Consider the following 15271-nt stretch of genomic DNA (forward strand, 5'->3'; position numbering starts at 1 on the left):
TCTGGCTTATGTGGGTACTGGGGAATCAAACCTGGGTCCTAGTGCAGCGTTGGTGGGATAGTGGTGAGCATAGCTGCCTTCCAAACCTAGGTCTTTAGGCTTCACAGGCAAGCATTTTAACCACTAAACTAACTGTCCAGCCCTGCTTTCCTTCTCTGCTTGCCTGCTTGCTTGCTTGCCTGCCTGCCTGCCTGCTTCCTTGCCTCCTTCCTTCCTTCCTTCCTTCCTTTCTTTTTCTTTTTGTTGTGTGCTCAAGCCATTTTATTAGACAGGAAGGTGGGCAGAGGCTCAAGACATCCGCAGAGTCCCATGTCCTTCACAGCACCAGTCTCTTACCTCCACATTCCCCTCGTTGCTGAAAGCTCTTTTTAAAAACACTTAAGTATTTATTTGCAAGCAGAGAGAGAGACAGAGAGAGAATGGTTGCACCAGGACCTCCAGTCACTGCAAAGGAACTCCAAATGCATGCACCACCTCGTGCATCTGGCTTTATGTGGGTACTGGGGAATCAAACCTGGGTCATTGAGCTTTGCAGGCAAGCACCTTAACTACTCAGCCATCTCTCTAGTCCTGTTTTCATTATTTTTTTTATTTCAATTTTTTTTGGTTTTAAAAAATTTTTATTTCTTTGAGAGTGACAGAGAAAGAGGCAGAGAGAGAGGGAGAGAGAGAAAGAGAGAATGGGTGTGCCAGGGCCTCCAGCCACTGCATACGAGCTCAAGATGCGTGCGCCACCCCCTTGTGCATCTGGCTTTAACATAGGTCCTGGGGAATTGAGCCTCTAACAGGGTCCTTAGGCTTCACAGGCAAGCACTTAACTGCTAAGACATCTCTCCAGCCCCATTATTCTTTTTTTAAAATATTTTATTTTTATTTATTTATTTGAGAGATAAAAACAGGCATAGAGAGAGAGAAAGAATGGAAGCACCATGGCCTCCAGCCACTACAAAGGAGCTCTAGATGCATGCACAACCTTGTGCATGTGGCTTACTTGGGTCCTGGGGAATTGAACCTGAGTCCTCTGGCTTTGCAGGCAAGCACCTTAACCACTAAGCCATCTTTCATGCCCTCATTATTTTTTAAACATTTTTATTGACAGCATCATAATTATAGACAATAAATCATGACACTTTCCTCCCCTCCCCCATTTTTATTATTATTGTGAGTTTCTTTGGGCTTAAGGCAAGGATTGACTTGATACTAGGTTATCTGCTAATATGGATAGGAAATACCTCATTACAGTTGTTTGCCATGGTGTTAGCTAAGCTAGTGATGTACCTATTTGTTCATTTCTTTATTTTAAAGTTTTTATTTATTTGTGAGCACAGAAAGAAAGAAAGAGCGAGAGAGAGAAAAGAGACAGACAGAGAGAGAATAGGCACACCAGGGCCTCCAGCTGCTGCATACAATCTCTAGGTACATGGGCCACTTTGTGCTTCTGGCTTTACATAAGTACTGGGAAACTGAACCCAGGTTGTCAGGCTTTGCAGTCAAGTCCCTTCAACAGCTCAGCCCTCTCTCCAGCCCTCTTTTTAGTTTTATGTTTTATTTATTTGCAAGTAGAGACAGAATAAGACTGAAGGGTGCGCCAGGACCTCTTACCACTGCAAATGAACTCCGGATGCATGTGCCACTTTGTGCATCTGGCTGTAAGTGGGTCCTGGGGAATTGAATCCCAGGCTGTCAGGCTTTGCAATCAAGCCCCTTTAACCACTGAGCCATCTCCCCAGCCCTCTTTCTACCTTGAGGAGTCAGCTGAGGGTCTCCCATTTGCTAGGTGAGCATTTTACTACTGACACCTTCTTTATTTTGTTTTAGTTTTAAGTAAGATCTCACTTAGTTTTTGTCCAGGTCTATCTCAGTCTCTAAAGTAGTTGGGTCCTTCTCTTTTTCTAGAGTGATTCTTAGTTTAGGATCTATGTAATGGGCCTCTAAAGAGAGTTGATCCTTCTCTCTCCCCTGGAATTTTGGTTGGTGGCTATGTTATTGTTATTCTCTTGTTAAGATTACATAATTCTCAAAATGAGTATGATAGAAACAGATTCATTTATATTGAAGTTTGCTAGGAGAGGTGATGGAATACGTAGACAGCTAGTAAAAAACATGTGTTAGGACTAGGTTGATACATTTTTTTTAACAGAATGTAGTAAAAAATTCCTGTAGAATCACATGTTAGTTGGGTGTGGTGGTATATATCTGTAATTGAGGAGGCAAAGATGAGAGGGTCACTGCAAATGTTAGGCCAGCCTGGTGTACATAGCAGGTTCCAGGCAACAGGGCTACATAGTGAGGCCCTGTCTCAAAAAAGAAAAAAGAGGGCTGAAGAGATGGCTTAGCAGTTAAAGATTCTGCTTGCAAAGCCTGACAGCCTGGGTTCAGTTCCTCAGTACCCACATAATGCCAGGTACACAAAGTGGCATGTGCTTGGAGTTCATTTGTGTGGCATGCCCATATTCTCTCTCTCTCTCTCACACACACTGACTCTGTCTCTCTCAAATAAATAAATAAATATATGTATATGTAAAATAAATTGTATGTATGTGTATATATGAAAGCCTTAAGCAGAATAATTTTGTTCATTTTTCTCAAGTTACTGGGTGAAAATTTCTAAGCAAATTTTATTGTTAGATTTTAAGTTTTGACAGTCCTATGGGATTGAAAATGCCATAATAGTCTAGATGGACAACAGTGGTTTTGAGCCATAGCATTCCTGTTAGATTCTAGTAACATTTCTCTATATTTTTTTTGTTTGTATATGTAAATTCATACATAATTTAAGATTTATTTCAGTTTTGTTTTTTTTAACATGACCTCCTAGCTGAGCATGTTGGTTCATGCCTGTAACCCAGAACTTGGGATCAGGAGTTAAAGTTCATCCTTAGCTACACAGACTTCGAGGCCACCTTGAGATACATTAGATACATTGATACTCCATCTCAAAACAACCCAAAAAGCTATGCACAGTGGCACATGTTTGTTCTCCTAGCACTCTTGAAACGGAGGCAGAAAGATTGGTAAACAAAATTTCTGGTGGCTCATACCTTTAATCCCAGTACTCAGAAGGCAGAGGTAGGAGGATGGCCATGAGTTCGAGGCTATCCTGAGACTACATAGTAAATTCCAGGTCATCCTGGGCTAGAGTGAAACCCTGCCTCAAAAAAAAAAAAAAAATCTTCATTGGCATACTTCTGTAATGGGGAAATTGGGGTCCTGAGGTGCTATCTGGAACCCTAAGCCCTGAGTTCATATCTGTAAACCAAAAAATTGGTAATTCCAGATTCAAAAGAATGATTTTTAAAATTCCACATTTTATTCAGATTTTACAAAGGAGTGTGGAAAGGGGAAGGCTGGAAGGTAAGGGAAAACAAAGTAGGGAATACACTACATGGAGCCCAAAAGCCTGTCTGGACCACATGTAGCTCAGGAGTCTATGTGACCAGATTGGGATCTGGGGGCGAAAAGTGTGGAAAGAGAAAAGTTCAAGGAGCTCCTGTCATGTGGGAGCTGGAGAGGATAAAGAACCCATCTGGAGAGTAAGGGCTGGAGGGAGCCTCCCGGCTGGGCCTGCTAAAGTCTGTATCACGGGGCCTGGATTACTTATGCTACTTTTTCTTTTGGGGGAGGAGACAGGGGTGTAAGATGAGGTGGAGACAGGATCTCATAGAGCCCAGAGTGGCTTTGAAGTCTCTGTGAGCCAAGGATGACCTTGTACTTGTGATCCTGAATGCAGGGTGGGCCACCATTATGGAAAGTTGCATGTAACACTGAGTAGGTTGGCACATTTGCTTTCTCCTTTGACCTTATGCTGCTTTAGAGTGACTGATTTTGATGCAGGGAAGTGACCAGATTTTTCTGAGTAAAAAGCATGAAGAGATCTTTCACACCTCTATCTAAAAATGTTTGAGTGGCTAAGATGCATATACAAAGATGGCTAGCTTGTCCCTGAAGGCTACAAAGCCATAATAAATTCAGATTATTACTCCATTCCGTTTGTCTTTTAGACTTTAGCCTTAGAAACTCCTGGAGACAAGAGTTAATTTATTTTCAAGGTGTTTTTTTTTTTTTTTTTTTGTGGTAGGGTTTCCCTCTAGCCCAAGCTGATCTGGAATTTACTATGTAGTCTCAGAGTGGCCTCCAACTCAGTAATCCTCCTACCTCTGCCTCCCCCGTGCTGGGAATAAAGGTGTGCACCACCATGCCTGGTAGTGTTTTGTTTTTGTTTTTTTTTTTTCTTTTGAGACTGTCTCACTTTGTAGCCCAAGCTAGCCTAAAACTTGTGACATTCCTTCTGCCTCAGCTTCCCAAGTACTGGGACTAAAGTCATGAGCTACCACACCAGGCTTTTTCTGCATGTCTTGACTTACTGGTAGTACTGGTAAGGAAGAAGCTAGTCCAATTTTTAGAAGAAGAAATTCTTCATTATTTATGCATTTATTTGAGAGAATGAATGGGCATGCTAAGGCCTCTAGCCCCTGCAGATAAACTCCAGATGCATGTGTGACATTGTGCATGTGGCTTTACAAGTGGGTCCTGGGGACTTGAACCTGGGTCTCTTGGCTTTGCAGGCAAGTACCTTAACTGCTAAGCCATCTCTCCAGCTCCAGAAGTTTTTAAAACTATTTTTATTGACAACTTCCATAATTATAGACAATAAACCATGATAATTCCTCCCTTCTCCCACTTTCCCCTTCACAAATCCACTCTCCATCAGATCCCCTATGTAGTCTTAGGGAAGCCTCTAACTCATGGCAGTTCCCTACCTCTGCCTTCCAAGTGCCGGTATTAAAGGCATGTGCCACTATGCCCGGCTTTCTCTCTGTCTTTTTTTCTCATCATCATTTCCTCCTAGTATGAGGGCCTTGTGTAGGCAGGACCAAGCACAGCGATATCCATGGTCATTTTGTGTCAGGAAAATTACATTGTAAGCAGTTCTACTCTTTCTTTTTTTTTTTTTTTATTAATTTATTTATTTGAGAGCAACAGACACAGAAAGACAGATAGAGGGAGAGAGAGAGAGAATGGGCGAGTCAGGGCTTCCAGCCTCTGCAAACGAACTCCAGATGTGTACACCCCCTTGTGCATCTGGTTAACATGGGACCTGGGGAATTGAGCCTCGAACCAGAGTCCTTAGGCTTCACAGGCAAGCGCTTAACCGCTAAGCCATCTCTCCAGCCCAAGCAGTTCTACTCTTTATGGCTTTTATATTCCTTCTGCCATCTCTTCCACAATGGACCTTGAGCCTTGGAAGGTATGATACAGATGTTTCAGTGATAAACATTCCTGTCTCTTTTTCTCACCTTTTGAGTCATTCCAGAGGTCACCACCATCTGTAAAGAGAAGCTTTTCTAACCACAAGTGAGAGCAGCTTTAATATATGGGTATGATCATTGACAGAAGTGCTTACTGGACAGTTTCATGAGCACAATATATGCATTTAGCCAGACACCAGCAGGTGTTATACCCCTAGAGCTCATGACCTCCCCTTCATAGGTTTTCAGTATCAGGTATTATTCCTTTCTGTGGAGCGGGCCTCCAGTCCAAGTAGAGAGCAGATCATGCCACTATTGTATCCATTGACTCATTTGGCCTGGCTGGCCAAACTTAAGGCTTGCAGTGTCCACTGTTGTTTATCTCCATTGATGACTTCTCTCTCCCATAGGGCTGCATGCAGTGTAGCTTTTTTTCAGCTGTCAGCTAGTGTACACAGAGTGGTATAGATGTTTATGGGCTATTTGTATTTCTTCTTTTGAGAACTCTATTTAGTTCTATAGCCCATTTTTTTAAAATTTTTATTAACTTTTTCCACAATTATAAAAAAAAATCCCATGGCCATAGCCCATTTTTTAATTGGGTTGTTTGATTTCTTTTTTCTTTTTTTCCCTTTTTGGTGTGGGGGTTTCTTTTTTGGTTATTTATTTTAAAGAGAGAGAAAGAGAGAATATGGGCGCACTAGGCTATCCAGCCACTGCAAACAAACTACAGATGCATGTGTCGCCTTGTGCATCTGGCTTACATGGGCCCTGGAGAATCGAACTGGGGTCCTTTGGCTTTGCAGGCAAACACCTTAACTACCATCTCTCCAGCCTTTTTCAGTTTTTTTGAGGTAGGGTCTTACTCTAGCCCAGGCTGACCTGGAATTCACTATGTAGTTTCACAGTAGCCTTGCACTCACTACAATCCTCCTATCTCTGCTTCTCAAGTGCTGGGATTAAAGGTGTGCACCACCACACCCAGCTTGAGTACTACTACTTTTTTTTTTTTTTTTTTCTGAGGTAGGGTTTGCTCTAGCCCAGGCTGACCTGAAAACTCACTCACTATATATAGTCTCAGGGTGGCTTTGAATTCTCAGCAATCCTTCTACCTCTGCCTCCCTAGTGCTGGGATTAATGGCGTATGCCACCATACCCAACATTGATTTCTTATTACTTAGTCTTTTAAGTTCTTTGTATATCCTGGATATTAATTCTCTGTTAGTTGTATAGCTGGCAAAGATTTTCTCCCATTCTGTAGGTTGCCTCTTTGCTATATTCAGTGTCCTTTGCTGTATAAAAGCTTTTTAATTTCCATGAGGTCCCAGTGGTTGATTAGTGGTTTTATTTCCTGAGCAACTGGAGTTATATTCAAAAAATTGTTGTCTATGCGGAAATTCTTTTTGTTGTTGTTGTTTTATGTTTTTCAAGGTAGGGTTTCACTCTAGCCCAAGCTGACCTGGAATTCACTACGGAGTCTCAGGGTGGCCTTGAACTCATGGCGATCCTCCTACCTCTGCCTCCCAAGTGCTGGGATTAACGGTGTGCGCCACTACACCCAGCTAGAAATTCTTAAATACACATACTCTTAAAATAATTGAATGTTCTTGAAATTATTCAGTGCTGGATATACATTCTCTGAATCAAGTCATTCTTTACTCTTACCATAGGTGCACATTAAAGATCCAAAATCATGACTGACTCCAAGTACTTCACAACCAATAAAAAAGGTAAGTAGGACCTTATCAAATCCTGGAGATTTGTTGTTAAGTTTCATTTTGAACCTGCTGCTTCTACAAATAAGTATATTCAAGATTGAGCTACCACCTCTTGAGTTTATTACCTTCATATCAGTAGTATAATGCAGGGTTTTTTTGTTTGTTTTGTTTTGTTTTGGAGATAGGGTCTTGCTCTAGCCCAGGCTGACCTGGAATTCACTATGTAGTCTCAGGATGGACTCAAACTCATGGTGATCCTCCTTCCTCTGTCTTCCAAGCGCTAGTTTAAAGACGAGCGCCACCACACCCAGTTTTTTTTTTTTTTTTTTTTTTGGTGTTGGTTTTCTCAAGGCTTTTTTTGACATTTTTTAAACTTTTTTATTGACAACCTCTGTACATACAGACAGTATACCATGATCATAATTGCCTCCTACAACCTTCTCTTTTCGTCTTTGCAAATCCCTCCTCCACTGAATCACTTCTTTAAAAAAAAAAAAAAGTTTTATTATTTTGAGAGAGAGAGAGAGAATGGGTGCACCAGGACCTCTAGCCACTGCAGATGAACTCCATGCATGTTCCACTGTGCATCTGGCTTATGTGGGTACTGGGGAATCAAACCTGGTTACATAAGCTTTCCAGGCAAGTGCCTTAACCACTAAGTCATCTCTCTAGCCCAGATGCCTGTGCCATCTTGTGCAGCTGATTTATATGGGTCCTGGGGAATTGAACCTGGGTCCTTTGGCTTTGCAGGCAAGTGCCTTAACCATGAAGCCATATATCCAACCCTGAATCCCTTTTTTCCAACTAGTCACTTTTCTATTTTGATGTCATCATTTTCCCCCTCTGTTATCCACAGCCACTATATGTCTGAAAGTGACATAGAGTGAGAGCTGACCAACAACATTGTCACTGAGCTTTTTTTTAACAATCCATGGCTTCTGGACATTTTCACATGTGCTGTGTGCAGTTTGCTTACTATCTTAACATTATGGGGTTTCTGATTAAGGACCTTGGTTTCCTCTAAGTCAGAGTAGATGCAAAGGATACCTAGTACCAATCTTGGTTTCAAATACTATTTTTCACTAAAGGAACTAGAACATTTTGGAGAAATAACTAATTCCAGGACAATATTGAGGGCAAGTGCAAGTTGAACATGAGTAATCTTGTAAGTAAGGAAGTGCCCAGAACATGATGGGGTGTCAGGGAGACCCATACTTTTTTTTTGGTTTTTGAAGTAGGGACTTGCTGTAGCTCAGGCTGATCAGGAATTCACTCTGTAGTCTCAGGATGGCCTTGAACTCATGGTGATCCTCCTACCTCTGCCTCTGAGTGCTGGGATTAAAGATGTGCGCCACCATGCCGGGCTTCCATACTTTTTTTAGGAGTATATTTTATTTGTTTATTTGGGTAAGAGAGAGAGGGAGAGAATGACTGTGCCAGGGCCTCTAGACACTACAAATAAATTCAGATGTATGTGCCACCTTGTGTATCTGGCTTTATGTGGGTACTGGGGAATTAAACCTGGGTCCTTAGACTTTGTAGGTAAGTGCCTTAACTGTTGAGCCATTTCTCCAGCTCCCCATTTATAAAAATATTTTATTTATTTATTTGAGAGAGAGAGGCAGATAGATATACATATATACAGAGAGAGAGAAAGAGAGAATGGGTATGCTAAGGTCTCTAGCTACTGCAAACAAACTCCAGATGTATGCATGATATTGTGTATCTGGTTTTATGTGGGTACTGGGAACCAAACCTGGTTCCTTTGGCTTTGAAGGAAAGCACCTTAACTGCTATGCTATCTCTCCAGCCCAATTTTAATATTTTTAAATAAAAAGCTAGGTATACAATGAGACATGTTCATATCCCCACAACTCAGGAAACTGAAGCAGGAAGGTTTCAGGTCTGAGGCTAGCCTGGGCAATTTAACCACACCTTGTCAAAAGAAAAAAATATTTAAATGCTAGGGATGTAATTTACTGGTAAGAATGTTTGCTCAGCATGAGACAAGGCCAGGTTGTTTCTTGGCTGTTTTTGTTGTTGTTTGGTTTTTCAAGGTAGGGTCTCACTCTAGCCCAGGCTGACCTGTAATTCACTATGTAGTCTCAGGGTAGCCTCGAACTCACAGTGATCCTCCTACCTCTGCCTCCTGAGTGTTGGAATTAAAGGCATGTGCCACCATGCCTGGCTCTTAGGCCAGGGTTTGTTTTTTTTTTTTTAAATCATTTATTTATTTGAGAGCAACAGACATAGAGAGAAAGACAGATAGAGGAAGAGAGAGAATGGGTACGCCAGGGCTTCCAGCCTCTGCAAACAAACTCCAGACGCGTGTGCCCCTTGTGCATCTGGCTAACGTGGGACCTGGGGAACCGAGCCTCGAACCGGTGTCCTTAGGCTTCACAGGCAAGCGCTTAACCGCTAAGCCATCTCTCCAGCCCTAGGCCAGGGTTTTTAATCCATGTTACTGGAGAAAAATACTAGAAAACTAAGTAGTTAATGTGAGTGATCAGGGAGCATTTTTCAGAATGCTTAACCATCTTTCATATTTTCTCATTTGATATGTGAATAAATAGGTTATATAGGAAAGCTTACTAATTAGTGGCTTTCAACCATAGCTGCATATTAAGGTTGCCTAGGGAGTTTTAAAACAGTACTGATGTCTGGGTCCCAGTCTCAGACTGATTTCAGTGATCTTGATGTACAGAATTTATTTGGTTATCTTCTTTTCCAGTTTAGTTTTTTTTTTTTTTTTTTTAAGAGAGACAGACAAAGAGACGAGAAATACAGAATTGGTGCACTAGGGCTTCAGCCACTGCAACTGATTTGTAGAAGCTTGCACCACCTAGGGGGCATGTGTGCCATTGCCTCACTTTGTGCATCTGGCTAACATGGGATCCGGAGAGTAGAACACCGGTCCTTAGGCTTTGCAGACAAGTGCCTTATCTACTAAGCCATCTCTCCAGCTCTAGGATTTTTTTTTTTTTTTTTTTTTTTTGAGACAGAGTCTTATTAAGTATCCCAGGCTGGCCTGGAACTTGCAATATAGCTCAGGTTAGTCTAAGACTCAACATTTTTCTTGCCTCAGTTTCCCAAGTGTTGGGATTACAGATGCACCACTATTCTGGGTTCTGTGTGGTGACTTTAAAAGCTGTGCAGATTTTTTAATTTTTATTTTATTTTATTATTTATTGGTTTTTCTTTTTTGACAATTTTAATTTATTTCTGTATTTTATTTATTTATTTATTTATTTATTTATTTGAGAGCGACATACACAGAGAGAAAGACAGATAGAGGGGGAGAGAGAGAATGGGCGCGCCAGGGCTTCCAGCCTCTGCAAACGAACTCCAGACGCGTGCACCCCCTTGTGCATCTGGCTAACGTGGGACCTGGGGAACCGAGCCTCGAACCGGGGTCCTTAGGCTTCACAGGCAAGCGCTTAACCGCTAAGCCATCTCTCCAGCCCTATTTATTTTGTTTTTTCAAGGTAGTGTTTCACTCTAGCTCAGAGTGACCTGGAATTCACTATATAGTCGCAGGGTGGCCTTGAATTAATGGCAATCCTCCTACCTCTGGGATCCCTAGTTCTGGGATTAAAGGTGTGAGCCACCACGCTGGCTTTTTTGACAATTTTATACATAGGTTTTTTGTTTGTTTGTTTTTGTTTTTTGAGGTAAGGTCTCACTTTAGCTCAGGCTGACCTGGAATTCACTGTGTAGTCTCAGGGTGGCCTCGAACTCATGGTGATCCTCATACCTCTGCCTCCCCAGTGCTAGGATTAAAGACATGTGTCACCATACCAGCAATTTTATACACAGTTATTTATTGGTTTTTCAAGGTATGGTCTCTCTGTAGCCCAGGCTGACCTGGAACTCACTTTAGTTTAGGGTGGCCTTGAACTCATGGCGATCCTCCTACCTCTGCCTTCCAAGTGCTAGGATTAAAGGCATGTGCCACTACATCCAGCTTTTTTATTTTTATTTTATTTTTTTTATTGACAGCTTCCATAATTACAGACAGTAAACTATGATAATTTCTCCCCTCCCCATCTTTTTTTTTATTTTTTAATTTTTTAATTTTTTTTTTTAAATTTTTATTTATTTATTTGAGAGCGACAAGACAGATAGAGGGGGAGAGAGAGAATGGGCGCGCCAGGGCTTCCAGCCTCTGCAAACGAACTCCAGACGTGTGCGCCCCCTTGTGCATCTGGCTAACGTGGGACCTGGGGAACCGAGCCTCGAACTGGGGTCCTTAGGCTTCACAGGCAAGTGCTTAACCACTAAGCCATCTCTCCAGCCCCTTTTTTTTTTTTTTTTTAATATGTAGCCATGATTGAGAACAGTTGCTAGCTGCTAGCATTGCTTGGTAGATTTGATCAGGGGAAGGGGGAAAAAAAGATACAACAAAGTTATGGTATCTACCAGATACTTTGCCTTTCTTAGTATATATCTTTAGCTTCTTTTCTAGCTTTAATGTTTATGCCTCACAACAGCCATTAACCTGGTGGTTATGAGTAGCACATGTCTGGAGGCTGATTTAGAAGGACTGCAAGTTCAAACCAGCCTTATACAGCAAGATCTTATTAAAAAAAAAATAGCACGCTCAAATACACACAGCCCCTTGCTATTCATTTTAGCTATCTTGACCTTATTTTGGAGGTAGAGTCCCTTTCTAGGCCAGGCTGACCTGGAATTCACTATGGAGTCTCAGGGTAGCCTTGAACTCACAGTGATCCTCCCACCTCTGCCTCCCAAGTGCTGGGATTAAAGGCATGTGGCAGCATGCCCAGCATTTTCTTGACCTTTTTAATCATTTGGAACCGTATTATTTTTCTTCTGCTATTAACTTTATTTATTTGAGGTAAGCCCAACTGTTCTTCTTTTTTTGTTTTTTTTTTCCTGTGCAAAAGAGAAAGTTGGCGCACTAGGGCCTCCAGCCACTGGAGGTGAACTCCAGACTCATGAGATTCCTTGTGTGCATGTGTGATATTGCACACTTGCATCACTGTGTCTAGCTTATGTGAGACCTGGAGCCTTGAACATGAGTCCTTAGGCTTTGGAGGGAAGCCTGAGCTATTTCTCCAGCCCCTGCTGCTAACATTTTATGTGCTTTGATAACTGTAGTAGTTTGAACATATGTCCCCCATAGACTCAGTTGTTTTATTAAATTATAATTTGAGTCTATTTGAGTCTCCAGCCCCCCCCCCACAACCTGGCTGGAGGCGGTGCCACTGGGGCCTGTCCTGGGGTGCAGCCCAAAGGTGTGTTTGGGGGCAGATATGAATTCCAGGTCAAAGGTATGCAGAGAGGTTTGAGCTCTGGAGTCCCTGCTTGCTGCTGGTTCTGTTTGGTTAGTGTTTGCTGCTTTTTGGTATTGCTGGCTGGTGGTACTTTCTCTCCTTGGATTTGTTTATTATTATTATTTTTGATGTAGTGTCTTAAGTCTAGTCCATGCTGACCTGGAATTAGATGTAGTTCAGGGTGGCCTCAAACTCATAGTGATCCTCCTATCTCTGCCTCCTGAGTACTGAGTCTAAAGGCATGCACCACCACGCCTGGCAATTTTTGTTTTTTTATTTATTTTTATTTTTATTTTATTTTATTGGTTTTTTGAGGTAGGGTCTCGCTTCAGCCCAGGCTGACCTGGAATTCACTGTGGAGTCTCAGGGTGGCCTCGAACTCACGGCAGTTCTTCTACCTCTTCCTCCCAAGTGCTGGGATTAAAGGCGTGCACCACCATGCCTGGCTTAATTTTCGTATTTTTAAAAAGTATTTTATTCATTTATTTGAAAGAGAGAAAGAGGCAGATAGAGAGAGAATGGGTGCACCAGGGCTTTGGCTGCAGACAAACTCCAGATGCATGTGCCACCCAGTGAATCTGGTTAATGTGGGTACTGGGGGACCAAACCGTGGTCCCTTGGCTTTGCCAGCAAATTCCTTAACCATTAAGCCCTCTCTCAGCCCTGTATTTTTTCTTATGAAAGGAAAAAAAGAGAGAGCAAGCGAGAGAATTGGCTGGCCGTGCGTGGTGGCCACACCTTTAATCCCAGCACTCGGGAGGCAGAGGTAGGAGGAGTGCCATGAATTTGAGGCCACTCTGAAACTTCATAGTGAGTTCCAGGTCAGCCTGAGCTAAAAAGAGAAAGTATTGATGTTCCAGGGCCTCCAACCACTGCAGTTGAACTCCAGATGTGTGTGCCATCTTGTATATATGTGCAACCTTGCGTGCTTGCGTCACCTTGTGTGTCTGACATACAAGGGATCTGGAGAGTTGAACATGAGTCTTTGGGCTTTGCAAGCAAGCATCCTAACCACTAAGCCATCTCTTCAGCCCCTTCTGCTTGGATTTATGAATGGAAACTTCTGCCATGATGGAACTTCCCTGGATCTATAAGCTTGAAATAAATACCTGCCCCTGCTAACCTGTGCCTGGTTTAGATGTTCATCCCAGCAACATGGAGTTGTATTATTTATAATCACATAAAAGGATTGTTTTTGTTTTTGTTCTCCCATTACCTTCTCTTGTCTCCTTCCTGCTGAACTTCTTCTTCACAACTAATCCTACTTCTGCTTTGACATCCTTTTTTTATTTTATTTTTTTGGTCTGACTCACTGAATTTTATTAGGGTTGTTTACATGAGCATAGGTAGGGACAGGGGTTAATAGAGCATAGGCAGTTTACCAATGACTATACCATTGAAGAAAATGTCTCCCTGCAGCCATTAGCTGCCAATAACTTCTTAAGGAGGTATGGAGTCTTATGAGCTCTTCCTCCATCCATGACAGAATGTTGGTGGGCCCAATATTGTGGTGACCTTTTGTTATTCAGGCTTTTAATTAAAATAATTATTGTTTATATGTGTTGTGTTCATATGCATGTGGGCGTAAGGGGTGGTGTGTGTGGGGGGGGGTGTACGCGCACCAAAGGTTCACACTGGTTGTTCCTTGGTTACTCTCCACATTATTAAAATTGAAATTGACACAGGCTTTCTTACTGAACCCAGAGCCCACTGATTTGGCTAGTATAACTAGCCAGCTTGCTGTAGGGATCCACCCATCTCTGCCTCACCAGTGTTAGAATTAGGAGCACCCACCACCACATTTGCATTTTACAAGAATTCTGGGGATCTAAGCTCAAGTCTTCCTGGCAGGTGCTTCTTCACCTACTGAGTCATCTCCCCAGTCACCAAAATAAAAATTTGAGACAGATGGGCTGGAGAGATGGCTTAGCAGTTAAGCGCTTGCCTGAGAAGCCTAAGAACCCTGGTTCAAGGCTCAATTCCCCAAGACCCATGTTAGTCAGATGCACAAGAGGGTGCACGCGTCTGGAGTTCGTTTGCAGTGGCTCGAGGCCCTGGTGCGCCCATTCTCTGTCTCTCTCTATCTGCCTCTTTCTCTCTTTCTCTGTCACCCTCAAATAAATAAATAAAAATATTTTTTAAAAATTGAGGCAGATTTAATCACTGCTTGATAAATACCATGTTTGTTAAAAAGTGGATAGCCTACATTTCTTTTGCTTCCTACAACACCCACTAGAGCTGCCACTGGAACATATTCTTAAAATTTATGCTTGGTTCTGGAATAACTTCAGTTACATCCTGTTTTTATTCTGCTGCTCCTGCTGCTATGCACAATTCATACTTTCTGAAACCCTGCTGTTTGCCCTTTACTGTTCCCAGAAATGAATGGTGAGAACCCTAAAAGCAGGGTTTGGTAAAGAGGAGGATGTCTCTTGAAAAGGCCCAGCTTTTCTGCCAATTCAATGGAATTGAGATTTTCTGTGTGTGGGGAATAGTGATTTGATAACAATCTGCTTGTCTTCAGAGGTGGATGTTACTAAGACAGACTGTTGTGTTAGTGCCTCACCTGTGTGTCTTCTGTCATCTTCCCACTTGTGCAGACTCTTGGATGAGTTCTGGGAAAGTGAACACAGAATAATCTTGAAGGGGAGGGCAGGAAGGCAATATGGTGAACAGTTTTAAGGGAAGAGATGGAAGAGATGGAAGGACTGTGCAGAATTGCTCACGCCTGTAATCCCAGCTCTCTGGAGGCAGATGCAGGAGGATTATTCATTCACAGGTTTAAAGCCAGCCTAGTTTACTTGGTGAGTTCCAGGCCAGACAGAGCTCCATAGCAAGACCTGTCTCAAAAAAGAAGAAGAAAGGGGATATTGATGAAAGGGAAAGATGGAAAATTATTTCTTTGTTTATTTCAGAGAGAGAGAGAGAATGGGCATGCCAGGGCCTGCGGCCTCTGCAAATGAATTTCATATGCATTCACCACCTTGTGCAGCTGGCTTACATGGGT

At 42.3% G+C, this 15271-nt stretch overlaps 1 protein-coding gene across 4 annotated transcripts in view; it reads left to right on the plus strand.

Annotated features, from left to right (window-relative positions):
- The window catches only part of Ap2b1 (adaptor related protein complex 2 subunit beta 1), a 179533-nt gene that overhangs the window by 18082 nt on the left and 146180 nt on the right, over nucleotides 1-15271 (plus strand). For all 4 annotated transcript variants that reach the window (XM_045158905.1, XM_045158904.1, XM_045158903.1 and 1 more), the window contains exon 2: nucleotides 6920-6979. In XM_045158905.1, coding sequence (XP_045014840.1) covers nucleotides 6943-6979 — 37 coding nt within the window. In that variant the 5' untranslated portion in view covers nucleotides 6920-6942. The remainder of the gene's footprint in view (nucleotides 1-6919; nucleotides 6980-15271) is intronic.

Source organism: Jaculus jaculus, chromosome 9, assembly GCF_020740685.1.
Source record: "Jaculus jaculus isolate mJacJac1 chromosome 9, mJacJac1.mat.Y.cur, whole genome shotgun sequence".
Taxonomy (NCBI): Eukaryota; Metazoa; Chordata; class Mammalia; order Rodentia; family Dipodidae; genus Jaculus; species Jaculus jaculus.